The sequence below is a fragment of the Drosophila erecta genome, unplaced genomic scaffold, assembly GCF_003286155.1.
Source record: "Drosophila erecta strain 14021-0224.00,06,07 unplaced genomic scaffold, DereRS2 tig00000000-arrow-pilon, whole genome shotgun sequence".
In the NCBI taxonomy this organism is placed as follows: Eukaryota; Metazoa; Arthropoda; class Insecta; order Diptera; family Drosophilidae; genus Drosophila; species Drosophila erecta.
This window is the reverse complement of record NW_020825194.1, coordinates 18,417,070-18,440,119: the sequence shown is the minus strand read 5'-3', so window position 1 is coordinate 18,440,119 and position 23,050 is coordinate 18,417,070. Positions and strand designations below refer to the sequence as shown.

The following is a 23,050-nucleotide window of genomic DNA, read 5'->3' as shown; positions in this document are numbered from 1 at the left end:
ATAAATAATTAATAATACGCACATAACCGAGGACTTGCAGTTTAGAAATTAAAAAAGGCGAAGGAACAGAATGTGAGCTCAGAAAACAAAAGCAAAATGTAGGTGAATTAAAATGCACAGCATCCGTTTTACAAATTTATAAGTTTTCGCAATCTCAAATGTAGGCAAATCGATGTAAATTTACAAAACAAATGGTAAGCCAAAATGAACATTTTAACAAGCTTTCTTGGGGCATTACAAAAATTAACATATATTTAAGACAGCAAGATTTCTATTTAAATATTCGTTTATACAAATTGAAGCAATTGTTAAACAATTTGTCCAGCACATGCAATTGACCCTATAGTTGCCAAACCTTAGTGATTACAAACAATTTAATTGATCAAAAGCGAATGTGGCTTAAAGCAGTACCTTTCTACACGCTTGATGTTAAATTGAATTTTTGCAATTTTTATTTTTCCGGTTCTTTAAATATAATATAATAATAATAATAATTTTTCCAGCTGATTTTTATTTGTAGTTTTTTGTTTTTCTTTGTATTTAAACTTATTATGTTGATGCTGTTGTTGGTAGCTGTCTAGCTTTTAATGTTTAATGCTTACATAATTTTTCAGTAATTATTATTAAATTATTTCCGTTTATGCTGTTCTGTTTCTGTTCGGTCAAACACACACTTATTCCCAGTTCGCCACCAATCCGCCAGTTGCTGCTCCAGCTGCCACTGCTGCTGCGGCTGATGTTGCTGCTGATGTTGCTGCTGCTGCTGCTGCGGCTGCGGCTCCAAGGACTCCGACTCCGATCCGCTGACGTTTGCCGCTGCTGTTGCTCTTGGTACCGCCGCCAAATTTGCTGCTCCTAATGCTAATGCCGCTGCGAAGGCGGTAGCAGCGGCTGCTACGGCGAAGATGACTGCGGCAGCTGATGATCTTGTTGCTGCTGCTGCTGATGTTGCTGATGTTGCTGTGGCGAGTGTTGGTGTTGTGGTTGATGCTGCTGTGGCCGCAGTTCCTGCTGATATTGTGGCTATTGTTTTGGACAACCGCACGGCGGCCATTGCCAGTAACAATGACGCGGCTGCAGCTCCTCCTCTTCTGATTCTGACTATTGTAAACTGTTGATGTTATCTTTGTTGCTTTTGCTGTTGCTTTTACTGTTGTTGTTGCATTTGCTTTTACTGCTGCTGTTGTTGATGTTGAATTTGCTGATTCTGTTGGACTGCTGCAATCTGGAACGCATCACATAGCATACTTTCTAGTCCACTCTCGTGCCAGCTCATTGTATTTTTCCCGATCGGTTTTATATATTCTGGCAATCTCTGGAACAAGGGGATCGTCTGGATTGGGATCACAGAGTAGAGAGCAAATTGATAATAAGACTGCAAGAGAAGAGGACACATATTAGCATGGTTGTTTCAAAGTTTTAAAGTCAAAGTTTCAGCTGGACTCACCTTTTGAAATAGTTAATGCTGGCGACCACTGAGATCTTAATATATCGAGACAAATCGATCCATTGCTGTTAATGTTTGGATGGTATATGCGCGTTGTAAAAGCCACTTTGGGTGGTTTAAAGGGATAGTCTGTTGGAAAATGTATAGTTAAGAAGAATACACCTCCTTGATAAGGGCTGTCCGGCTGTAAGAAAATTCAAATAAGGGTTATTAGGAAAAGCTGACTAGTTTACTACACCTAAACAACTTCATTTGGTTTATTCGGAATGTTGGTTTCAAATAATAAGAAGGTTTGATTTAACATATAGTGAAGAAGTAAATAATGCGAGCTTCAGACGCCGACAATTTTTATAAAAAGATTAATGGGTTGTTCTATAAGCGATTGCCCATTATACATGTACTGGAATTCTATTTTAACATATGATTACAAATGTGCTTATCTATTATGTCCAATCATTTTATAAATCTTTCTTATCAACTGATGTAGCATTTTTATAAATACAAACAAGGTATTATTGCATTACTGCATTCCAATTTAAATAAATGAATTATTAATCTGCTATTTCGAACAGTAAACAGCAAGCCCTAATCAAACCAAAAATAATCCAATATAAAGTAATTCAGAATACAAATTAAGCAGATAGATTCTGCTCGATCTCTCCGTGTGATTGCAAAATCCTCTTACCGGTCCCATTATTGTAGCTTGCCAGTGAAATACTGTAAGGAAAAGGAGATACATTAATCAAACACTGGTAAAAACGTAGTTTGGATGATGAGACAGAACCCTAAACAGCAAACAAAAAATGCACTGCAGTCAACGTTTTTTGTTTGCTTTGATTTGCATTGAGTCCGATATCTGCCCTGGAGGGGAATTATTGTTAGTACGGGGAGCAGATCTTGAATATATATGCAATTGATAAGGGATGCTGTATCTTGAATTTGCCCTTCGCTCGATATTGAAACGTAAATTCCTCGCTTGAGTATTGTTTAGGTAATGAGTTCAGGCAAGGGAACTGTCTTAGTGAATTGCTACGTTAATAAAAAGAAGTTTTAAATAACCGCCCCGAAATGTAATCTCCTGCTAGTGCAATTCATTTTCCCCCTTGTTCGCCCTGTCTAGGCCCCACTGTATGTGCATCCAATGCAGCCAACTCGCTCTCGTCTAAGTAAACGCACCACTCTCTCAGTGCCGCCCACCACTTCCTCGCTCATGGCCACGCTCTTTAGCGATTCCCCCACAAAAGAACAAACACAAACAATGCCAGCCAAAGAGCCTTGGCACCGACAATTGGCAGCAGCGTCAGCAGCAGAAAAAGCACCAACTGCTCTCCCCCCTGAAACCAAAACAGAATTCTTACGGGGAGTATATCTGTGCCGAGATACCCTGTAACCAGCCAGGCTCTAAAATACACAGAGGAAGTTTGTACAGCTTTTTTATACCGGAATTCATGTACTTCTATTTTTATAAAGCATATATTCTTAATGGCGTAGCCCAGGATATTGGATTTTCTAAACTGAATTCACGCTAAGCAAACCTTGATTATTGGCATACATTGCTACGAATTCGATATATCCTTCTACCCTGCAGAACATCGCTTATATATACCCTTGTACTCTGTGAGAGAGCACGAAACGTGTGGCAGTTGGCTCAGAATCATGGCCAAAACAGAGCTACTGGCTATGCCGTCAATGTCGTTCTGGGGAACGAATCGAATGCGACTGGGAAACCCTCTCTGTTTTGGCTGAGAACTGGGAACTGGGCCCTCGGTAACCAGCTGCTGCTGCCTTGACCATAATTACACGAAATGTTCATTTGTCCATCTGCAGTATGGAGTTTGGGTCTGGAAATTGCGCCGGCATTGTGTTTGCCATAACTCAGACGAAAGTAATCTCATGGCTGCAGCCATGTTGATTAATACCACTTAGAAAACAATCAATCATTACTGATCATTGCTAGGCAATAAAAACCCAGGTTGAGTCATCATATGCAACAAGATAATACAAATGCATACTTAGAGAAAAGTATTAAAAGAGTTGATTAATTGGCATGCTGATTTGCCAAGTCTTCTTATCCGACCATGGTAGCTTAACTCAAATGCATTCAATCAATGCTGAGTTTTAAATACATGATTAAATCATACGGCTTCTTTTGCCATACTACAATTTCAGTGGATTAATTCCACGCACACACACACAAGTGCAAAGACAGACCCACACTGAGCAGAAAATGCAGGGGAGTTTTCATGCACTCGAGTGAAAATTCGCCACCCAACCAACACCCAAAAAACCAAAATAAGCCCCGCCCTCAGCTGCAGTTCCATTCTGTTACCACAGTAGCTGGGAAATTGAAGGCGAGGACTTGAAGCAGCCAAATGATAATACAAGCAAAGTGATAAGAACTGCGGAAATAATTAAGTTTGTTCCTCCATATACGTAGAAATATATATACGCTTATATACAGACATACTTTTAATTGTGTATAATATGGACGTTTAAATGCTGTTAATAGAAATCGAGTGAAATCGCCACACTGCCCGTCATTATCAGCAAACGATGACAATTATTATTTTTATTTGCTCTGCCTCCCGGGAACTTGAATGAGTTCGATTTCCTTACGCGCACAGCAGAGAAACTGGAAATTGCTAACGAAAGTGCTGGGAAATATATAATATTTCAATAATTCGCCAGTTCTGAATAAAATTTTGTATTGTATTAAAGTGAAAAACGTGAATTATCGGCATTTCGGTAATTTGAATGTGAAAAATGCTGCAAAGCATTACCAAGAAAATTGGTATAAATTTATCCAGCTACAAAAACAATTAATATATTACTTTATAGGCCTTTTGCTAACTAAAATTAGCTAGTTAAGTTGACCTCTTTCTTTCTGAAATTTCGTGTCTCACAAAGTATGCCTGTGTTTTTGACCAAAAATCGTCGTCAGCACGGCTATATAATTTGCGATTTCACTTTTCAGTGACGTCATTGGAGAGTGACCCCCATATGGCCCCCACCTCACCCCTTCCTCTTTGGGGCTTTTCAGTAACGGTTGTCTGTATGCAGTACAGCTCTACGTGCCATAACGTAACCGAATCCGATCCAAAAGCAGCGTGAATTTGTTGGCTAATTGCATGTCGGCTTCGTGAGTTTTTAAATCGAGTTGAAGACAGCGAAAAAAAGAACCAAGTCATGGCGATCAGCTGTTTGGAGGCCGTCGCTATCGCAAAATAAAGAACCGAATCCGAACTTGGCGCAAAAGAATCCCAAATTAGCACAGTCCAAACTATAAGTAACCGCCAATAGGCAAACAAACAGGCTTCGAATTTTGTGCGTTATATGCCCAGTCACGATCGAAATCTATGACGTGGTGATGGCAAACGACAATATTTGCATTTTCCATTAGCCATTACGAAACGGAAACCCCTTAGATATTGTTTCCTATTATATAGGTATATACGTATAGGGTGAAGAGTGCCTAATTAATGCTATATCTACGGTCTATATAGTTCCTATTCCCTGCATGAGATTACTATACATTTTTATACAAAAAGATATGCCCCTACTGACTCAGACCTGGCAACTCAGAAATATTTCGCATACTTTTATGTCTTAGCTCCCACACGATGTGGTGAAATGGTGAAATCAAAGCTTTGGTTCGAGAGCTCCTCAACATAATACTACTGACTCACGGCAAACCATCGAGATGTTGGATAACATTAACCATACTTACAATCATCTCCAACTGGACCGGCTGAACATTGTGCAGGTGGATCTCTGCCCAGATCTTGCAGTTCCTGTGGAACAAAGACACATTCAGATTAGTGGTTGAATAAAAGTTTAAATATGTGTTTTTAAGATACGTTGATTGTTGATTAGCTTGCTAGAAAGCAAATACATTACTTCAGGAAATACAAGACATTGTTTTCAACAGATATGGCAAGTTATTTTATCTTTACCTATGAAAAAGAACCTGTTTTTAAGTAGTATACCTAGCTTCTAGTCATGCTATGAGATATGTTTCTTTGCTGATCCCAACTCTATTCTCTGATACCATGGTTTACAAATCCACCAATGTAATACAGGAACCCCCAAAATAGTTATCAAAATGGAAAATAGCCAAAAATGCATTTCATGGCTATATGCTTATGTTTTCCGGTAGTCGGTTCTTTTGTTTTGGTCTATGATGCAGCTATATGTGCCGCGGCTTTCCGGGTGTGCGTTTATGTTGTGTGGTTGACATGCAAATGATGTAAATTTGAAATGCAGAATTTAAAAACAGAATTGTGGAGATACAAAATAAACATTTTTATGCAAGTGTTTTGTTCGAAGCGAGTGCGAACGAGAGGCAGAGACGTGAAAAATCAAGTTCGTTGGCCCGGACCACAAATGGCGCTGTCTCCTTCTGTCCCACCCCCCGCCCACTCGCTCCGTCCCTGTTGCACTCGCACGCACACAGCTGAGCGACTCCCCTCCCTCTCTTTCACTGCCTCTTCTTCACTTATCACAGCTGCCCCACACGCACACAAACACTGCTACCAAAAGGGGAGAGAGAATGAGGTGTAAGGTAAACCGGCAAAAAAAAAAAACGTTGAATATACATATAAAAAGAATAATGAAGATGAGCTGCGAAAGAAGAGCGCGACTCAGTGAAGAAGTGACAGGAGGAGGAAGGAGAATGAAGGAGAGTGGGAAGACTGAAGCTTCTGTGTGTGCGTGTGTTTGTAACGGCACCCCAAAATCAGAGTGGAACACAACAAAAATAGCCGTCGCGAAAAACACCGTGTTTCTTTGCCCCATCTCACTTCACTCATTTCGGGAATTGTACCTGTTGAGCAAAAATAAATTACAAGAAATTGTTACATTTCTTTTTCCGTTGGAGTCGGAGCGCTTATGACGAAACAAATAAAGTAAAAAACAAACACGCACACTTGTACACAGCAAGAAATTTCAATATTAAGATCAATATTGGACCAGTTGTACAGGCAATACATATATGCAAAAGCTGCGGCTATTTAAAGGCTTTAATTTGTTATTATAATTATTACCACGATGCGGTAATATATGAAATGATTCAGTAAGAATGAATACAACATCCATTTCGTTCAGTGTACATTCAAGTGAGCTCCGATCTGCGTTTAAGCCGTCTGTTCTCTCTCGCTGTTTAACTCTCTTTTTTTGGCAAATGAGGCCATCTAGAGAAAAAAGATACCTTTGAAGAATTGGCCACAAAAGGGGGGCGTGAGTGATTTTAAGAATTTACTACAAAGTATACTTTTATTTCCGGTTTGCCGCTTGCCATTTCGTTTTCATTTAGACAGGCATTAAAATGTTATAATGGAAAACTACGAAAAACGAGGAAAACTCAATGGCCATGACGCCGACGCAGGCAGCGCTGCTTTTGTCGAGACAGTCAGCAGACCCCTCGCCTCACACACACTAACGATATTCTCACGCTCACACACACGCATAGATAATGAACAAATTCCGCATTCACTGCTCATTTTGTATGTAAATTATGCTTAATTATAATTTATAACTAATTATTTGGGGGCCCCTTTTGGCTGGCGGTGTTTTGCAACACTAAGCCCCGCTAGCACTCACACACTTGCGCTCTCTTTGGCTCTGCCCCATTGCGCGAGCGAGACCGAGAGAGGCCTCAGCTGTCGCGGGCAAAGGGAGTGCGCCAAGGCCAGAGCGAGATGGCATGCAATGGCCATAGCCGAGTGATGGCGAGACTTTGTATTTGCGAGCGCGTTGGTGTGTGTGCGTGTGTGTGGGGTATGACTATGATAACCGGCTGCAAACGTAAAAAAGATCCCAATTTGCCAAGTAACATTTCCACAACTTCAAGATATTACTAATGCTTTTGAGGAAGGCTGGGATGACTTGGGAAAAATAGAGGGTTGCCAGGGCCTTGAACATGTTTTTCCCAATCAAATTTGGGGGGTAAAAAGGCTGGACAAGGACAAACGACGCGCAGGCACTTTAAAAATAATTATCGAAGCACGCACGCTAGAACCACTCTACCTAAATACATATACAAATATATATACTTGGGGCAGCACCATTTCTGAATTATCAGCGCAAAAAGTAGGGTTAGGTTAATTTTATACGCTTCTTGCTTTTGCTCTGTTTTATTTTTTGCTGGATCTTTCTGCGGCGCTGGCAATGTGTGCGTTTATATATGTGTATGTGTGTGTCTGAGGCGAGAATGAGAGTGTGTGCGAGTGCCGTGTACAGCGTGTATTGGGTAACAGCGCCCGTAGAGCTGCGAAAACTCCGCCGTATAGTTGCATTAATGTAAATGCATCCAGGTGCCCGGCACACACGCACTCTCACGCACACAAACAATGCACATTTGCATTGCACTTTCACGCACACGCATCGCACACACACACAGCACACACTCTCGCAGAAGTAACGGAAACGATGACTGCACCACACGTTGCCTTGCCCACCACACGCACACATCCTTAGCCCTTTTTCACCACCCTCAAAATTTCTAATCTGCTCCTAATTACTAACTTATTAATTAAATGCTAATGGTAACGCCACAGCTCAATTTCCCCTTCCCTCTTGCACGCTTCTTTCCACCCGCTTCTTCTTTCTCTTCGTGGGTACTACCTACGTTTCACATTTCTTGCATAAAATTTTTCACCCGTTGAAAATTGATGTCTGTTGAGATTTTTGCCTACTTTCAATTTGGTGTATCGCCAAGTGTTCTGTTCTTTTTTTTAATCCGTTTTGCATAGTTTTTCGAGTTTTTCCTTTTTTCACATACCTTATTGATTCTTTTTAACGCCATTTTCTGATTGAAATTTGATTTTCTGGGTTGTGTGTGTGTGTGTTTGGTTGGTTGTTTGCTGGTGTTGGTGTCTCGCGTATTTCTTTTGTTCTTCGCACAGAATTGGGTTTTTATTCAATATATAATCCTCCTGCTTAGAATTGAACGAAAAACGAAACACAAAGCTGCGTTGCGCCTCAAGAACTTGAATGCTTAAATATGGCTCTCTCGGTTGTGTGTCCCTTGTCTCGAAATAAAGCAGCACCAGCGCACTGCGAGTAAAAACGGCGACCCGACGGAGACTACGGCGATGATTATTTTTTCACAATCAATGCGAGGCCTTTCGACCGTTTGTGCGAGAGGGATGACCGTACGAGAGCCGACACCGCTACGAAGCACTATTGTGTTGCCGAAGTGTGAGACCGAGTGAGACGAATAGTGTGCGCGTCGGGTGGTAGTGTTGCGAAACGGCAGTCCAACAGAACAGTCCAGCTATATGACCTTTTCGTTCGGGGTGGCCAGATCGATTGGGTGGCAACGCCTTTGTCGGTGAGGGGTGAATCAGTTAATTACAATTTGATTGTTAATGGAAAACTCTTGTCATACTCACTTTAGTTCGAATTTGGCCGAAGAGGTAGCTTTACCGGCAGCGAGGTGGTGTTTTTTTTCAAAGTACCTTTTTATCGGCGGTGCGTGCGCCCAAAAGCTTGCAATTTTTTGTTGTAAATTTGTTAACACACAACTTGTTACAGGCTGCCGGAATGTTTTTACTGAGCAATTTTGATCCGTTGGTGACCCGGGTTATTGAAATATTTTCGACTAGCTACTGGGTTGCATATTTGACAGAGCGTTAATTTTAAATTTAAATTTACCCCAAAGCGCTGGTCTGGCAAGGCCGACTTGCCAATACAATCTACTAATCGATATTACCCGTTGGGCTATCGATATTTTACTGCATACCATGCGTTAGTGTATTCATATTTAACTATACTTTTATGCAACCATTTATTTAAAACTCATTTATCATGTAAATGCTGTACAATTTTCAAACAAAATTAAAAAGTTATCCTAATTTAACTTCTTATTTGATAACAACTCCAATTGGGACAACAATAGTGTGAATAATAAAAACAATCGATGGTAGCTGCTACCAGTAATCGATGCATTCATCTTTCCCGATACATCGATAGTATAAGCATCGATTTGTTGTTCCAGCTCTAACTACCACTGTCTGCAAAATATTTTAAACAAAAGTGCTTGTTATTTAAGTAATTTACTTAATATTAGTGGCTCTTTTGTTTGGACGTTGGCCGAATTACGGTTGTGCAAGTGTTTCGTTTGGTTTGATGGCGTGCTTATCCTAGTTTGGCGGCCCTTTGGACTCGTTCGTGTATCGCCATCTCGCTCCCACCCCCTCAATCGGCTTCGTGCGTATTTTTTGTGCATTTTTACACAGAATTCACACTTTTGTATGGGCAAAGAATTTTTACTTTACTTTTGCACTTGAAGAGCAAGAAAAAATGAAGAAAGCCAAGATAAACGCGCCGATGTGCAAGTGCTAATCACTCATTTTTGGCAAGCGGTGAACTTCGCTGATTTTTAACCAGCAAAAAAGATGGAGGAGGATAATGCCAAGTCCCTAAGTAATAACAACAAGAACAACAACAAGGGACGCCAGCAGCTGCAGGGACACGCCCACAGCACCGCCCACGCCTCCGTCGATATATTTATATTCGATTTATAGTAGCTGTAGTTGTAGTCATGCCAACAACAAAAACCCAATCACAGACAACAACAACTTGCAGCGAAGAGGAAGAAGCGGCGATAATACGAAAAAATTGCGATGCGCCAATGGCGACCCCAGCATGTACAACAACAGCAAACACGACAACTGCAGCAGCCACCACAACAACAGCAACAACAGTAAATACGCGCAGGCATGAAGAAGCAGCAGCAGTAGCATCCACATCTAGTGTCACGAAAACAACAACAGCAACAGCAAACATATTTGCCGCTGCAGCGGGATGCCACAAGCCGTTACTCTTCAGCCGCCGCTTCCAGGACAAACGGAACTTTAGCTCGCTGCCGCTCTTCGTCTACGCGACCTCGCCCTCAACGCACGCCCACTCAGCGGACGGAGTAGGCGTGGCCAAGGAGGCAGCCGCTTTTTGCCAGAAGGTGAGTTTGATGTACAAAAAGTTATATAAACTACAATACAATATTTGGAGAACAAGGGACCTCAACGATTCTTATGCATGTGAAAATGAGTTCTATAATTACATTAAATTAAATTTCATCCAATTTAGAATTTGATTTATAGTTAAATAACTAAACCTTACCATAACGGGCAAACCAAATTAAAAGTTCTGCTAAGAAGAGATAGTTTCCAATTCGAGGAATTAATTTTGCATGTCAGAATTGTAATTATAATGAAACCCCATGGGTTTTTCGATACTCATTTTCTACCTTCCACTCTGCATCTCGCTTCTCTGAGCAGTCGCACCCGCTCTTTCCGCTCTGAACTTGCGTAATGGATCACTTCCGCTGCACTTGCAGCTTGGGTCGTGTCATATCTGAACATTTAGTTCCCGCCCAATTCATTGTTTGTACAGTAAGCTCGGCCTACGAAGAACAGCGCTTATAAATGGGTTCTTGATCCTGATTATGAATTCAAAAATGGTATTTGAAATCAAATGCTAAATAATCTCAACTGAGTTTATAATTCTTACATATATAGATATGGCTTTGGACAAGATGTAATTTTAGCACAGCACGATTTTGCTTTTATAGCCGCTTACTACTGTACTATATTTATGAATGTTCTGCTTGGCTACCGCGGTTCGCCTATCTGTTGCTCTCGGAAATCGGTGCATGCAGAACCAGATCTGCATTGGAAATGCGTTTTTAATGTTAATCACGAGTGGCTTTAAAAACTGTTTACACTGCGTTTATTTGGGGCTGCTTTTTGTTGTTGTTGCTTTTTTTTTTGTATATTTTTATATCACTACCTTTTTTTCGAGTTTCTGCAGTGCGGTGATCGCTCAAACGTGTCAGACATTAATGAGCCAACCGCCAACCGCCAAAGCCGAGCGTAACTGTGCTTTGTCTCATTTTGGTGGGCAAAGGGGAAGGGGAAGGGGAGTGGAGGGGGATGGGGGGTATGGGCGGTGGGTACAGGTGCAGCCATTGACTGGCGAAGCGCTCTCCTTTTGTTGCCGCCCGCTTGCGGTTCGTTCTCTCCCTCCCTCCAAGCATACAGTCTGCCCTCTCTGTCGCGCACTGCAACGCTTCACTTGTGCTTCACTGTGCTTGTTGTTTTTGTTGCAGTTCAGTGAGTTGCGACTTGTGCGCTGCTGCTCATAAGCTTCATTAACGTACGGCAAACGCAGACAACAAAGCTCCCGAACAGCAAATGTTTGCCAGTACTTTTTGCCCAGCTTCGGGTTTTCCCGAAGCTACACACATTTTTATGGTCTGGAAAAGTCGGTAGGAATGGTCAGAGGCATCCTATTGTTCATTTCCTGAAAACATGATAAGAGTTAAATGTATACCTTGGAAAAACAGAATCTCTTAAAACGTTTTTAGATACATTGTATTTGAAATTAAAGCAAGTGATGTTATTGTTTTTCATATTTGAGTAAAAGAAACATTAGGCAATTTTGTAATGCCTTGTATTTTATACCTTTCAGACCGTAAAACCTGGTCAAAACATTCAATTTACATAAAGTTGCAATAACTTGTAAACCTTTTTATAACCAACATCCAATATTATTTTTATTATTCAATCAAATTGAGATGCAATCTGCATTTTAAATATTTTCTTAACGTATTTCTCATGCTTTCTTTCCAAATTTGATGATCAGATCGTTTGACACTTTCCACTGGTTTACTGCGCTTTCTAACGTGGGTTTCCCCAAAAAGTGCCCAGTGGGTGTGGCACCATCGCATATGATTTGCCCCATTCGGGGTGATAGGAATGTTTGTGGGCGATATTTTCCAGGCACAGTGGATCATACCACTTTGTGGCAGCTTTCGATACACTCTGATTGACAAGAGAGAAAAAATAAGACTATCTTATCAAATGGCTAGTACTAGAACACGTCAAAGAACAAGAATTTACTTAATTAATAAGAACTCCCTTACTCGCTTCAATTATGTTATTTAAAGCTTGAGAAACAGGCACCTTTTGTGTTCACTGTGTCAATATTTAATTTTTTTCCCAAGGTGGCCTAAAAAGTGTAAATAAGACCTTAAATATCCATTTATTTTCCACACCCACTGTGGCCACTGTCGGTCATGAACTGAAAGTTTCAGCCTCTGTTGTTATAATACAATTACGCTGCATTGCTGTTAGATCGGTCCTCCTTGTTGGGTGTTGTTTACATTTTCAAATTTAAATCAATTTTGTTTCTGATTGCGATTTAAGTGGCAGGTTCCAGTCCCCAGTGCCCAGCCCCCAGCCCCCAGACCCCAGATCCCAGTTTTCATTTTTCAGCCCCATCTCTTGTCTTTCTTTATGTTTATTGCTGCCATATGTGCTCGGTATCTGGATCTGTATCAGTCTGTGTGGCATTCTCGTGTTGTCAAACAATGCGCATATGGATACAGTATCCGTATCTGAATAAATGTATCTTTTATTACCCATATATTGTGGGACAGTTGTTTTGGGTGCAGCGCAAACAATTGTCGAAACGATCTCTCATCTCCTTTGCCCTTCGCTTCCATTTCTGTAGAAATATGTTTTTGATTGCCTTGGCCCTCTGGAGACCTCCTCGTTTCCCACAACTTTTTCTAGCCACAGTTTGCATTTCCCTTACAATCAAAATTGTGTCCTCTTTCAATTGAGGCGGTATATATTTGAATCGATTTATTTCTACTTATTTGAAATGGTTTGATTTTGTAGGCCAATAGTTAGTTTTGTTTTATTGTATCATGCACTATTATAGAGTTTCCGCCTAAAGCCCGTTTAACTTATAATTACGGGTGATTTGACTATCTTAAAAATGGAAACAGCGATAAGATAAAATGGTACAAATTTTTGCTGAAACGAATGATTTCTATTGCGGGTAAAAGTACATATTATCACAAATGAATACACACACAAATTTGCAATGAAAATCGTTGGTTATTATACATGATATGCAATTTCATCGAGATTAGATTACAACTTTTACAATCTTCCACTGAACCGAAAACGCACAACAAATACTATATATTGGGTACGAGCCCCTTAACTATTTTACGTATCAACTGGTATCTGTTTGCCCAATTAAGTAGTAATATCTCCCGGTACTTCACTAGATGTTTATAAAAAAACCATTCCAATTCCATTTTAATCTAAACCGTTTGCCCTACAAAATAAGAACAAGGGCGTAACGCTTCTGTATATCAATTTCACAACAAATCCATCGATTTTGTGGAGTGGTTCTCACTTATCTAGCAAGGAACCAGTGGCTTGATTCACATCCCTCAAGGTCAAAAACTATATTTTCTGGTCTTATATACAATTGATTTTTTATTTCGTTACACGGATCTTATAATCAAAAGCTCATTTGGAAAGCAACTTGAAATGTCATGTAGAAAAGTTTTAGATTATTGGAAATTAATAAATGCCGACAATAAGAGAAACACCACCTTCAGATAGCAAGCAAACGTTTGGTTATTTAATTAATGCTATATTACTGTACTCTACAATCTAGATCTTCAAACTAACGCCGGCGAAACCCTTGGCATTGAGCCCAGTGACCTGGTAGGTGGTGCCAGCTGGTTTGGGCTGGTCGAATTTGTTGGCGGTTGTCACATACAAAATATCCAAGTTGGGACCTCCAAACGCCACCGAGGTGATTTGTTTGGTGGGAATTTTGATCTCCAGCAGGATTTTACCGGTGCTGCATTAAACATATATTATTAATATTGTACTTGAGTGGAAAACTATAAACTCACCTTGGATTGACCTTGAAGACGGTTCCACCGTTGAAGGTGGCCACGTAAATATTGCCCTCGGTATCGATGGTCATGCCATCAGGGAACAATGGTCCTTCGGGGCGGATTTTCCTCAGATCGAAGATGACCTTTGGGTTGCTCACGGCGCCAGTGCTCTGATTATAGTCATAGGCCAACACCTCGTGGTTGTTGGTGTCGATGAAGTAGAACTTCTTGGCCTTGACATCCCAGGCCAGGCCATTGGAGATGCCCACCTTGTCCCGCAGGGCCTTGGGCTGTCCACCGGCCTGCCAGCTGTAGAGCTCACCCTTCCATTGGGTGAAGATGTCGCCATTGGCGGCCATGGTGCCACCGTAAAAGCGGCCATTGGGATCGGTTTTGGCATCATTAATGCGGTTGTCCTTCTCGTCCGGCTGCACCTCGAACAGGGTGCGAGTGACCTTGGCCACTGCGGAGACTCCATCCCACTGGACGATGACCGTGCGACGACCGCATCCTACGGCAAACTCCTGCGGCTTGTTCTCAACCGGCAGAATGAAGGACGCGAATTGCTCGCCCTCGATTTTCGCCTTGTACACCTTGTTCTGCTTGAAATCGTAGCGATTAATGCCGGCCGATTCGAGGTCCACGTAGTAGAGACTCTGGCGATCAACATCCCAGTGGGGTCCCTCGCCCAGGGCGGCGTGGCCATCGGGGAGAGCTTCAACCTTGTATGACATCTGAAATGAGGGAAATTATTATCACGGGTTTTCATTTTTGCACAGTTCCAAAGTAATTAAGTTTCCATATATAAATTTAATTGAGCACTAACATGGAACACTCTCTCCTTTTTTCTCACCTTTGGGAAACCGTTGAATACTTCTCGGTCAGCTAACGTTCACAAACTGAATTGAATCCGGTTAGTTTAAGTGTTTTTATAGAGGTTCTCAAACCTACACATGGCAAATTGATAAGCAATAATTCCAGTTTGTACACAACTGTTATCAACTCATGACACCAACACAGAAAAACACCGGCTAAATTAATTATTGAGGTAGAAAGCTTAATCTATGATGGTGCACAATTTCAGCGACACTCGAATAAGCTATAGAGATAGCTGATAATTTGCTTACCGAAGCTACAACAGCATTATTTATTCATTATTTTCAAAGAAATACTATTAAAGAAAAAGTGTACAGTGCACAGCACTCTCGATCTAACAAATCAGAATCATTTTCGTTGCATATAAAAGGTGAATTAGTTTATGGTATACAATAGGCATTCACAATTATCTCAGTTGTCTTATCATGTCCCCGAATTGCTCAATCAAAAATGTCCCCATTTGCAATCTCCCCACACATTTTAAAGAATTAATCAAATATACGAAGCCTAGCTGTTACATGCTTGTAGATATTATTAGGGATAGGTTTGCATTGATATTTTTTATTGGTAGCCATGGCAAGACACTTAAAGCGTATGGAAATGAAAGGTCGTAAAACCATACGATTTGTCTTATCAAGTTCCATAAATAACCAACTCAAACTCGAGTTGTTTTTCTCTTGAGAGCGCGAGCAAGCGAGCGGGTCATTGATTAAACCTTTTGCAGTGGTTCCATGGCAACTTGGTCTTGGCAACTTGGTGTATTGTGCCCTTCATGTGTCCCACTAGCACCCCAATGAAGTGGAGTGGAGTGGAGTCTCTTCCACGTACTTCATGGTATGGTATTAGTTTGCCAACTGTGCCTCTGTCCCGACTCCTTGGCGTGTAATTAAGCAGGGAGGTGGAGACAGATAAGAAAGGCCGTCCACTTGGACAGTGGGTCACTCGAGCGTTGTCTCCCCGCTTTGGTCTTTTGCTGTACTATACTTGTCCATGGCGGCTTTTCTCTCCTTCATATGGCTCGGCAACATCAACACCAATGGCAATAACCATAATAAAAACTAATGAGTTGCGCTCTGCTGTATACCCGGTGTTCGTAGCTAGTGGGGTATACTATAATCGTGCAGAGACTTTAAGCCGGGTAAATCCAATCTGCATACTAAAAACCATGTAATGTAGTTTTATATTTATTAAACACAAGATTTTAAAAGCTAGAAAGAACGAAAATATGTACACATGTTTTTGAATAAAGCTGGTAAAGCCTTAAGATTCGAATAATACTTTGGAGAAAACAAAACAAAGTACTGCGATTCATAATATATTTAAGGTATCTTATAGTTGCTACGTTCGATGTCGGTTCTAACTTGTTGTTGCTGCTGTCCGATGTTGCTGATGTCTGCTATGTGTCTTTGGCCCAGTGCATTACCCTTTGCCATACTTTACACGCTTGCATTCTTTTGATTTCTTTATTTCTTTTGTGCTCCTCGTGGAGTTCTGTCTTAATTATCTGTAATTGATTACATCTAAGCGGGCGCCCTAAGTGGCGATTGTTTACCTAGAAATTAAACGCACCTAACAACAAATACAGTGCGTAAACAAATAAAAACAAGGCGTGTGTCTGGAAGAAAAATAACCTTTGCGATGATAGGATCCTCAAAAATAAAAGCCGAAGATGATGCAGCAGATGCAGGTTTTGTATTGATACATAACAATGCTCTTAGTGCTCGAAACACTTTCTCTTTGAGTTCAGCTCACTCTGAATTTCTGGCTGCTCTTTATTCAGCGGGCTGAATAAAAATTACTCACTCAATATTATAATTAAGAGGAAAAGGTTTGGATTTTGCAAGATATATAAAAGTCTTGTATTCTATTAAAATATTAGATTTACTAATTAAGAACAAGTTAAATGAAGTATTTTGGAATAAAAAGTTGGCTGGATATCCATAAAAGACCAAGTTCCTGTACTGGCTTTTACTCAGCACTCACATGACTCATGCCAATCAAGAGGTAGCAGCTGCGAGGGCTAGCAGTTAGCCGCTAGCAAGTTTCACTCGATTTTCGCTCTCGCTCAGCGGTTCGCTCCCCGTAAATGTATCTTTTCTCTCTCGGTAAATGTATCGCATTCAGCGAAACTCAACAATCTGCTCGCAGCTGTTGGACTCTCGCTGGCTTTATTTTCCTTTAGTTGTTTAACAATTGCAGAGCCGCGTACAACGCGATAACGCTTTGTTGGAGTTATTTTTTTCCTCGTTTCTCTAGTACTGAAATTGTATCTGCAAGATACACGTATATTCTTCTGGCTAGCGCACGCACGTGTCTCAATATTTTGTAAGCAAATATATACATAGCAAAATACAACAAACCCAGTGTTCAAGGGCCCCAAACAAAGAGCAGATTCTGCGTCATCTGATCTCGGCCAGCTGAATCACTTCACAACCTTTATTCTCCACCCGAGTGCCTAAGTGTCTGTGAATTGCAATTGTGTGCTGCGAAGACGCGCTTCGATCGCGTTCTACATTTTCGGTTCGGTATAATTAAGGCAGCTCGCTTGCAATACAAAAAAATAAACCCAAGAGATCGCGTATCTCTCTTTTTGCATACTAAATAAATCAATAAAAGATATCTAGTTTCTGACGCCGAGGTATTACGAAACCCCGGCACTAAAAGTGAAATTTTAAACGCAACAACCCGAAAGCCCCCGTAGCAAAACCGAAAAATATTTATCTCCGTGTGTTGGCAAAAAAAAAATGGAAAGAAAATGAAATGTGACTGGTGACCGTATCAGAGAAATCAAATGATTCCACAGTCGAAAATATCAGTAAATTAAACCGAAATAAACCCACTTAGACATCGCAGCTCATTCATTTGGATTAATCAATTTTCATTTTCGAACAACCAACCAACAGGCATGCTGCATAGCGATTTCAACATTCTAACTGAGACCCGTTTTAAATGAGATTTAACTAGATAAATGGTGCGTATCTTCAATCCTACATAGTTTGTATAACCCAAATGGGCCTTGATAAATTGAATGTCTGCCACATCAGTTTTCTCAAACATCTAGCGGAAGTTGAAATTGCTTTGAACCGATTGATTCCATATGATTCTGTAATAAATCAAGTGGAAAAGGGGGGTTTCCCCCAAGAGAACTAGGTGATTTGAGAACAACTTTTGATGGTTTGCTCTACCAATTGTAACAAATATTGTTACCCTTTACAAAACAAAAGGGTATACCTATACATAAATACAATACGATTTCAGTATTACAAAAAGTATAATTCTGTATTTAGTATAGATATCAATATGAAGGGAAAACAAATGTATTATTTGAGGAAGTATATGGCCAGCAATAAATATATTAGTAGCTGCTCAGTGCTTGTAATTTAATTGGGTTTAATAATGTTAAATAATGTTTCTCTAATGAAGGCTTGAGTTCAACCACCTCTAATGCACCCGCATTCCCGTCATAACCTTGCCCAACACGAATTATTTACTGATCGCATACCACCCCAGTCCCGGCCTGCATACTATGTAAAAATATAAATGTATATTTTTCGCAATGCACTTTTCTGCTCTGCCACAAATGGGGGCCACCCCCCTTGTAACCTTGTGCATTTACTTAGCTAATTACATAGACAAGCTTCAAAATGACCAAGACAGCGCTCTTTTCGCCCCTCCGCGCTCTCACTATGTTTATCTTGTTAATTAAGAATATAACTAACTAGTGGTTAATTTTTAATTGTTACTAGACGGTAATTTCTATGCCAGCCAACAGCTGGGACTTCGTTTAGAGCTCCTAAGACTCTGTTATTACTTCAGCCGGGTTCTGTTCGACTCACTTGTGTCATTCATTTCATTTCGGATTGATTATGCACGGTCTTGACTCGGTTGAAAGCACACCCCTCTGGTTGTCTTATATACCATATTATTCAACTTGTGGCATTTCCATGCTAAGTCTTTAACTTCCCGGCTAAGTCGGTGCGCTATATAGCAATTATTATTGTATACCACTCACTTCATATCTGTGAAACTGTGTATGGTACTACGTGTGTGTGCTTCTGCCCTCTTTGTTTGACTTTTGCACGGCTGTGTTGGCATTTTTAATTGTTATGACTGCGTTTTGTACCCTTTTTATGTTATTGTTTGATTCGGCCTTTTTCCGCTTTTTTGTTCGGTGAAATTTGTCGCCAAAGCTTCGTATATTTCATATTTCCAGCTAAATTAACTAAACAAAAACTCAAAACGTAACTTGTCGCAACCAAACGTTGGTTAATTAAGTTCTCAAACCAATTGGTTGCCTTTCTTTTTCACTGTTTTATTTTCCAGTTCCGCTTTGACTTTTGTTTTCTTTTCGTTGATAATTGCTTTATCTGGAAATGTAAAAATAGCAGGACAAAATGGAGAGCAAAGCTAATTGGATACGTTTTCGTATTGCAATGGCTTGAGATATATCTCACAATATTACTAAAAAATTTCTAAAACGTATCTGAATTCTTTTTCAAAAATGAGTTTCTGCCACAACCATTCACTTTTTATACACATCATGATTTATGTTGTGAACACGCCTTTATTAATCAGTAGAGAACGTTCTTACGGCTATTCTACCCTTGACACAAAAACGATTGTATCTTCATACTTGCATCATACACCCTCACACTTTTTTAGTACGATCCGTGGTTTTCCTATGTCTGCTCGGCTGCTTGCAGTTTTCGAGCTTGATCGTTTTGCAGTTTTTAAGATTCGTTATTTTGCAGTTCTCGAGTTTGACTGTCATGCAGTTTTGGAGTTTTACTGTCTTGCAGTTTTCGAGTACAATATCCCAGGACTTTTCCAACTCTTCAGGGTTTGTGCTTGCATATTCTGCCTGTTTATTTTCGCTTTTTTCTAGATTGGAGGTCCTTTTGTTTTTCCTAAGAGATTCTTTCTTCGGGCTATAATTATCCTTTTCTTCGGATGTCCCCGGAATTTTGACTACCCTGCACTTATCCTTCTTTGGACTTCCGTTTTTCAGCTTACTGCATCTCAAGGCATTATCGCCTTCTTTCTTAAGGCTAAGACTATCCTTAGCCGCCTTATTGTTTTTTCGACCATCTTCGGCTTTTTTGAGCTTTTTCATCTCAGCTTCCGTTTGAGCTTGCCTTTCTTTCTTCAGCTGGAGGCATTTCAAAGTCAAGTCGTCCTTTCTGGGACATTCTTTTCTTGAACAGATATTTTCCTTTTCTACGGATATTGGCAAATCTTCGCTCCGTTTCTGCTCGCTCTGTTTTTCCAGCTGTAAACATTTCGAGGTTCTTTCGGGCGTAGGACATTCTTCCATTTCTTTGGGCTTCATGGATATTTCAGGCTTACTGATCTGTAGATTTGAACAGGATTTACTTATAGACATTTCCTTGCATCGCTGCTTTCGAGCCAATTTTCGGCAGCGTTCTTCTTCTCGCTCTGCCTCAGTTGGCTGAACAAAAGTGAACAGCCGGAAGGTGAGCTTGTCTAACGACATGGCATTGACCAGCACCAGCGTTCCCTTTTGGCCTGGCTCCAGGATGTCCAACTTGGCCAGTACCTTTAGGCCCGATTGCATGATGCGACAGTAGTTTAGGCTGCCGTAAACCATTTCCTTGACGAGGAGTGGGAAAACGCCCCGAAAGAGCACGGATTGAGCAGCCTCATGTGGGCAGCCGGTGAGCATCACGATGGGACACGGCGGCCTCATATGACTGACCATTCGAGGCACAATGGAGCACGGACTGGCCACCACTATGGCCTGAGCCTGACCCACCGTAGCCGCCTCTGCAATTGCCGTGGTCACCGCCGAGATGTGATCGGCGGCGTTGATCCGGACTTCCCTCTTGAGGTTGTTCTGAAGGCTCTCATACCATAAAATCGACTCGACTTTGGTGCAGATTCTGGCCATGCACTGCACACATTGCACCGGGTACTTACCCCTGGCCGTTTCATCGGACAACACGAGGGCATCACAGCCATCGAAGATTGCGTTTGCCACATCAGAGGACTCGGCGCGAGTAGGACGAGGCTTGGTTATCATTGAATTCATCATTTGGTTGGCACAGATCACAGGTTTTCCCACTTTGTTGCACTTGGCCACGATCGATTTCTGCGCCAGTGGCACAGCCTCTAGTGGTATTTCGCTGGCCATATTTCCAAGGGCCACCATTATGCCATCGGATTCGCGGATTATCTCATCTATGTTCGCCAGACCCTGTTGACTCTCGATCTTGGAAATGATCTTCATGTGCTCACTTGATGGACCCAGTGCCTGGCGAATTTCCTTTGGAGCTCTGGCATCGCGGATGAACGACGCAAAGATCATGTCCACCTTCTGATCCGCGCCAAACTTCAGGTCCAGCTTGTCTTGCTCGGTTAAGGCGGCTAAGTCCGCCGGTAAGTCCTGGCCCTTGGTGTCCAGAGCAATGGCCAAGCTCCGGGGTAGACCCGTTTCCTCCACGTACATGGAGATGGCTTTACGAGCCGCCTGGATTGCCTGACAGTGGCAATCGTGGGTGCCTTGGGAAAAGTCCAATCGCACCACCCTCATCCCAGCATGAATAAGTGCAAGGAGAACTTCGGGCTGGATGCATGAGGGTCCAATGGTGCATATAATGCTGGTGAGGGGTAACCTCAGAGCTGGTGCTTGGAACTGAAGGCGAGATTGGTAGTCCAGCTGGGAAAGGTAGGGTCCACGGTCCAGCCGGAACTTCTTAGGTTCCTAGCGAAGACTGATCGTTGAGATAAGTGATTTAAATATTAGAAACCCACAGTCGCACCGTCTCCCTTCTGCATTTGTCGGCATAGCAGCGAAATCTAGGGCTCAATGGAAAATATGGACATGGTGACAGAGCGCAGAGGCTGGCCCTCTGACTAAAATATGCGGCGTATTTTCGAATTTTGAAAAAATTTTGGGTGATGCGAACAAAATATATACGAAATTTAATAAAAATCTGAACTTTAAGGCTAAACAATTACGATCAAAGCGGAGATAGAATGTCTGCATTAAATACTTTTTAATGGACCTCCATTAGATATAACTCAGACAACTAGTTTGAGCGCACCTTGAAAAGGTGCAACCTTATCGCAACCTACATTCGAAACCAAAACGAATTTCGTTCATTATACTCTATTGTTTGTTTTGCCGCGAGCTCATATCAGCCGATGTTTCACTCTGAAACAGAATTTCAATTCTGTTTTAACACTCCCTCAAATGAATGACTGAATCACTCATTTGCGTAATTTGCCAAACGCATCGCAGTTATTGTGTTGTTTGCCTAGAACACGAATGCATTTGCCACAGCTGTCTGAATAATAGAGTGCAGTAAAGATATAGTGGGCAAGTTGTAACCTTGGGGTCCTGAAAAACAGCTAAATAAAAAGACCGTTGTTTGCACTTTGGTTGGTTGTCTAACATTCGACTCATACCCATACTCATTCGACTCGTACTCTTTGTATTTCTGACTTGTGATATTTCGCACATTCGACAATTCACACACATGTGTGTATGTAAGCACCCCCCTGCACCCGCCCCTGGGAAATGGCACAATGCCGATAATACATGCTTATATATACTTCAATTTACTTTTTATTTATTTGCAAATTGAGTCGTATAATAATATTATAATAACTCGGCTACGATTGTCATGTGACTTTTCGTATAATAAGTACGGCGTGCGGATTTTTCGTCACGACTGTTGAGTACCAAGTAATTGCGTTTGCGGCTTTCCTTTCTTGAATTATAAATATGAATTATTTATATAAGTGGGAGTTTTATTTAGTTCAAACTGCACCAAGTATTGGACTTCAGTCCTAAAGTTTAGAATAATGCTAACGTAGCAGGTTATACCCTGATTCGGCAGATAATGGGTATAGTTTATCGTTTAACTTTTGGTTGATTGCTGTTCATTTTTAGTGTTCATTTTCGGCTTGCGTTGTGTGCTTTGTGTGTTGTGTTTTTTTGTCATTGCCTTGCCATTGTTCGGTTCGCTTTTCTCACTCTCGTGCCCTGTTCTACT

At 41.1% G+C, this 23,050-nt stretch overlaps 4 protein-coding genes across 8 annotated transcripts in view; 1 reads left to right on the top strand and 3 right to left on the bottom strand.

Moving 5' to 3' along the window:
• Window positions 1-122: 122 nt before the first annotated feature.
• Window positions 123-9,134, bottom strand: LOC6552776 (ubiquitin-conjugating enzyme E2-17 kDa). The gene is made up of 6 exons (XM_001979925.3): window positions 8,839-9,134; window positions 8,226-8,769; window positions 5,175-5,238; window positions 2,133-2,164; window positions 1,448-1,631; window positions 123-1,375 (listed from the first exon to the last, which is right to left on the bottom strand). Exons 2-6 carry the CDS (start codon window positions 8,247-8,249, stop codon window positions 1,236-1,238), a joined length of 444 nt encoding a protein of 147 aa, XP_001979961.1. The 5' UTR covers window positions 8,250-8,769; window positions 8,839-9,134; the 3' UTR covers window positions 123-1,235.
• A 232-nt stretch (window positions 9,135-9,366) lies between these two features.
• Window positions 9,367-23,050, top strand: part of LOC6552814 (cell wall protein IFF6) — a 54,511-nt gene continuing 40,827 nt past the window's right edge. For 3 of the 5 annotated variants that reach the window (XM_015154290.2, XM_026979835.1, XM_026979867.1), the window contains exon 1: window positions 9,367-10,406. In XM_015154290.2, the coding sequence (XP_015009776.1) occupies window positions 9,990-10,406 (417 nt within the window). In that variant the 5' untranslated portion in view covers window positions 9,367-9,989. Of the gene's footprint in view, window positions 10,407-17,165; window positions 17,358-17,935; window positions 18,004-23,050 lie in introns of those variants that run through there. The other 2 variants (XM_026979931.1, XM_026979897.1) reach the window with 2 other exon arrangements.
• Window positions 13,864-15,062, bottom strand: LOC6552778 (regucalcin). The gene is made up of 3 exons (XM_001979927.3): window positions 15,010-15,062; window positions 14,172-14,890; window positions 13,864-14,116 (listed from the first exon to the last, which is right to left on the bottom strand). Exons 2-3 carry the CDS (start codon window positions 14,888-14,890, stop codon window positions 13,924-13,926), a joined length of 912 nt encoding a protein of 303 aa, XP_001979963.1. The 5' UTR covers window positions 15,010-15,062; the 3' UTR covers window positions 13,864-13,923.
• Window positions 19,577-21,981, bottom strand: LOC6552813 (pyruvate kinase). Its single transcript, XM_026980015.1, has 2 exons — window positions 21,812-21,981; window positions 19,577-21,753 (listed from the first exon to the last, which is right to left on the bottom strand). Exon 2 carries the CDS (start codon window positions 21,580-21,582, stop codon window positions 19,681-19,683), a length of 1,902 nt encoding a protein of 633 aa, XP_026835816.1. The 5' UTR covers window positions 21,583-21,753; window positions 21,812-21,981; the 3' UTR covers window positions 19,577-19,680.

Excerpts from the sequence above, each read along its gene's own strand:
- LOC6552776 (XM_001979925.3), bottom strand. The coding sequence starts at position 8,249 with ATGGCGTTAAAAAGAATCAATAAG. Across the intron at positions 5,239-8,225 it reads CGTTAAAAAGAATCAATAAG|GAACTGCAAGATCTGGGCAG; the intron begins GTATGTGAAAAA and ends TTTGTTCCACAG. Across the intron at positions 1,632-2,132 it reads AAGCTACAATAATGGGACCG|CCGGACAGCCCTTATCAAGG; the intron begins GTAAGAGGATTT and ends ATTTTCTTACAG.
- LOC6552778 (XM_001979927.3), bottom strand. The coding sequence starts at position 14,890 with ATGTCATACAAGGTTGAAGCTCTCCCCGATGGCCACGCCGCCCTGGGC. Across the intron at positions 14,117-14,171 it reads GTCTTCAAGGTCAATCCAAG|CACCGGTAAAATCCTGCTGG; the intron begins GTGAGTTTATAG and ends TGTTTAATGCAG.
- LOC6552813 (XM_026980015.1), bottom strand. The coding sequence starts at position 21,582 with ATGAGGGTGGTGCGATTGGACTTTTCCCAAGGCACCCACGATTGCCAC.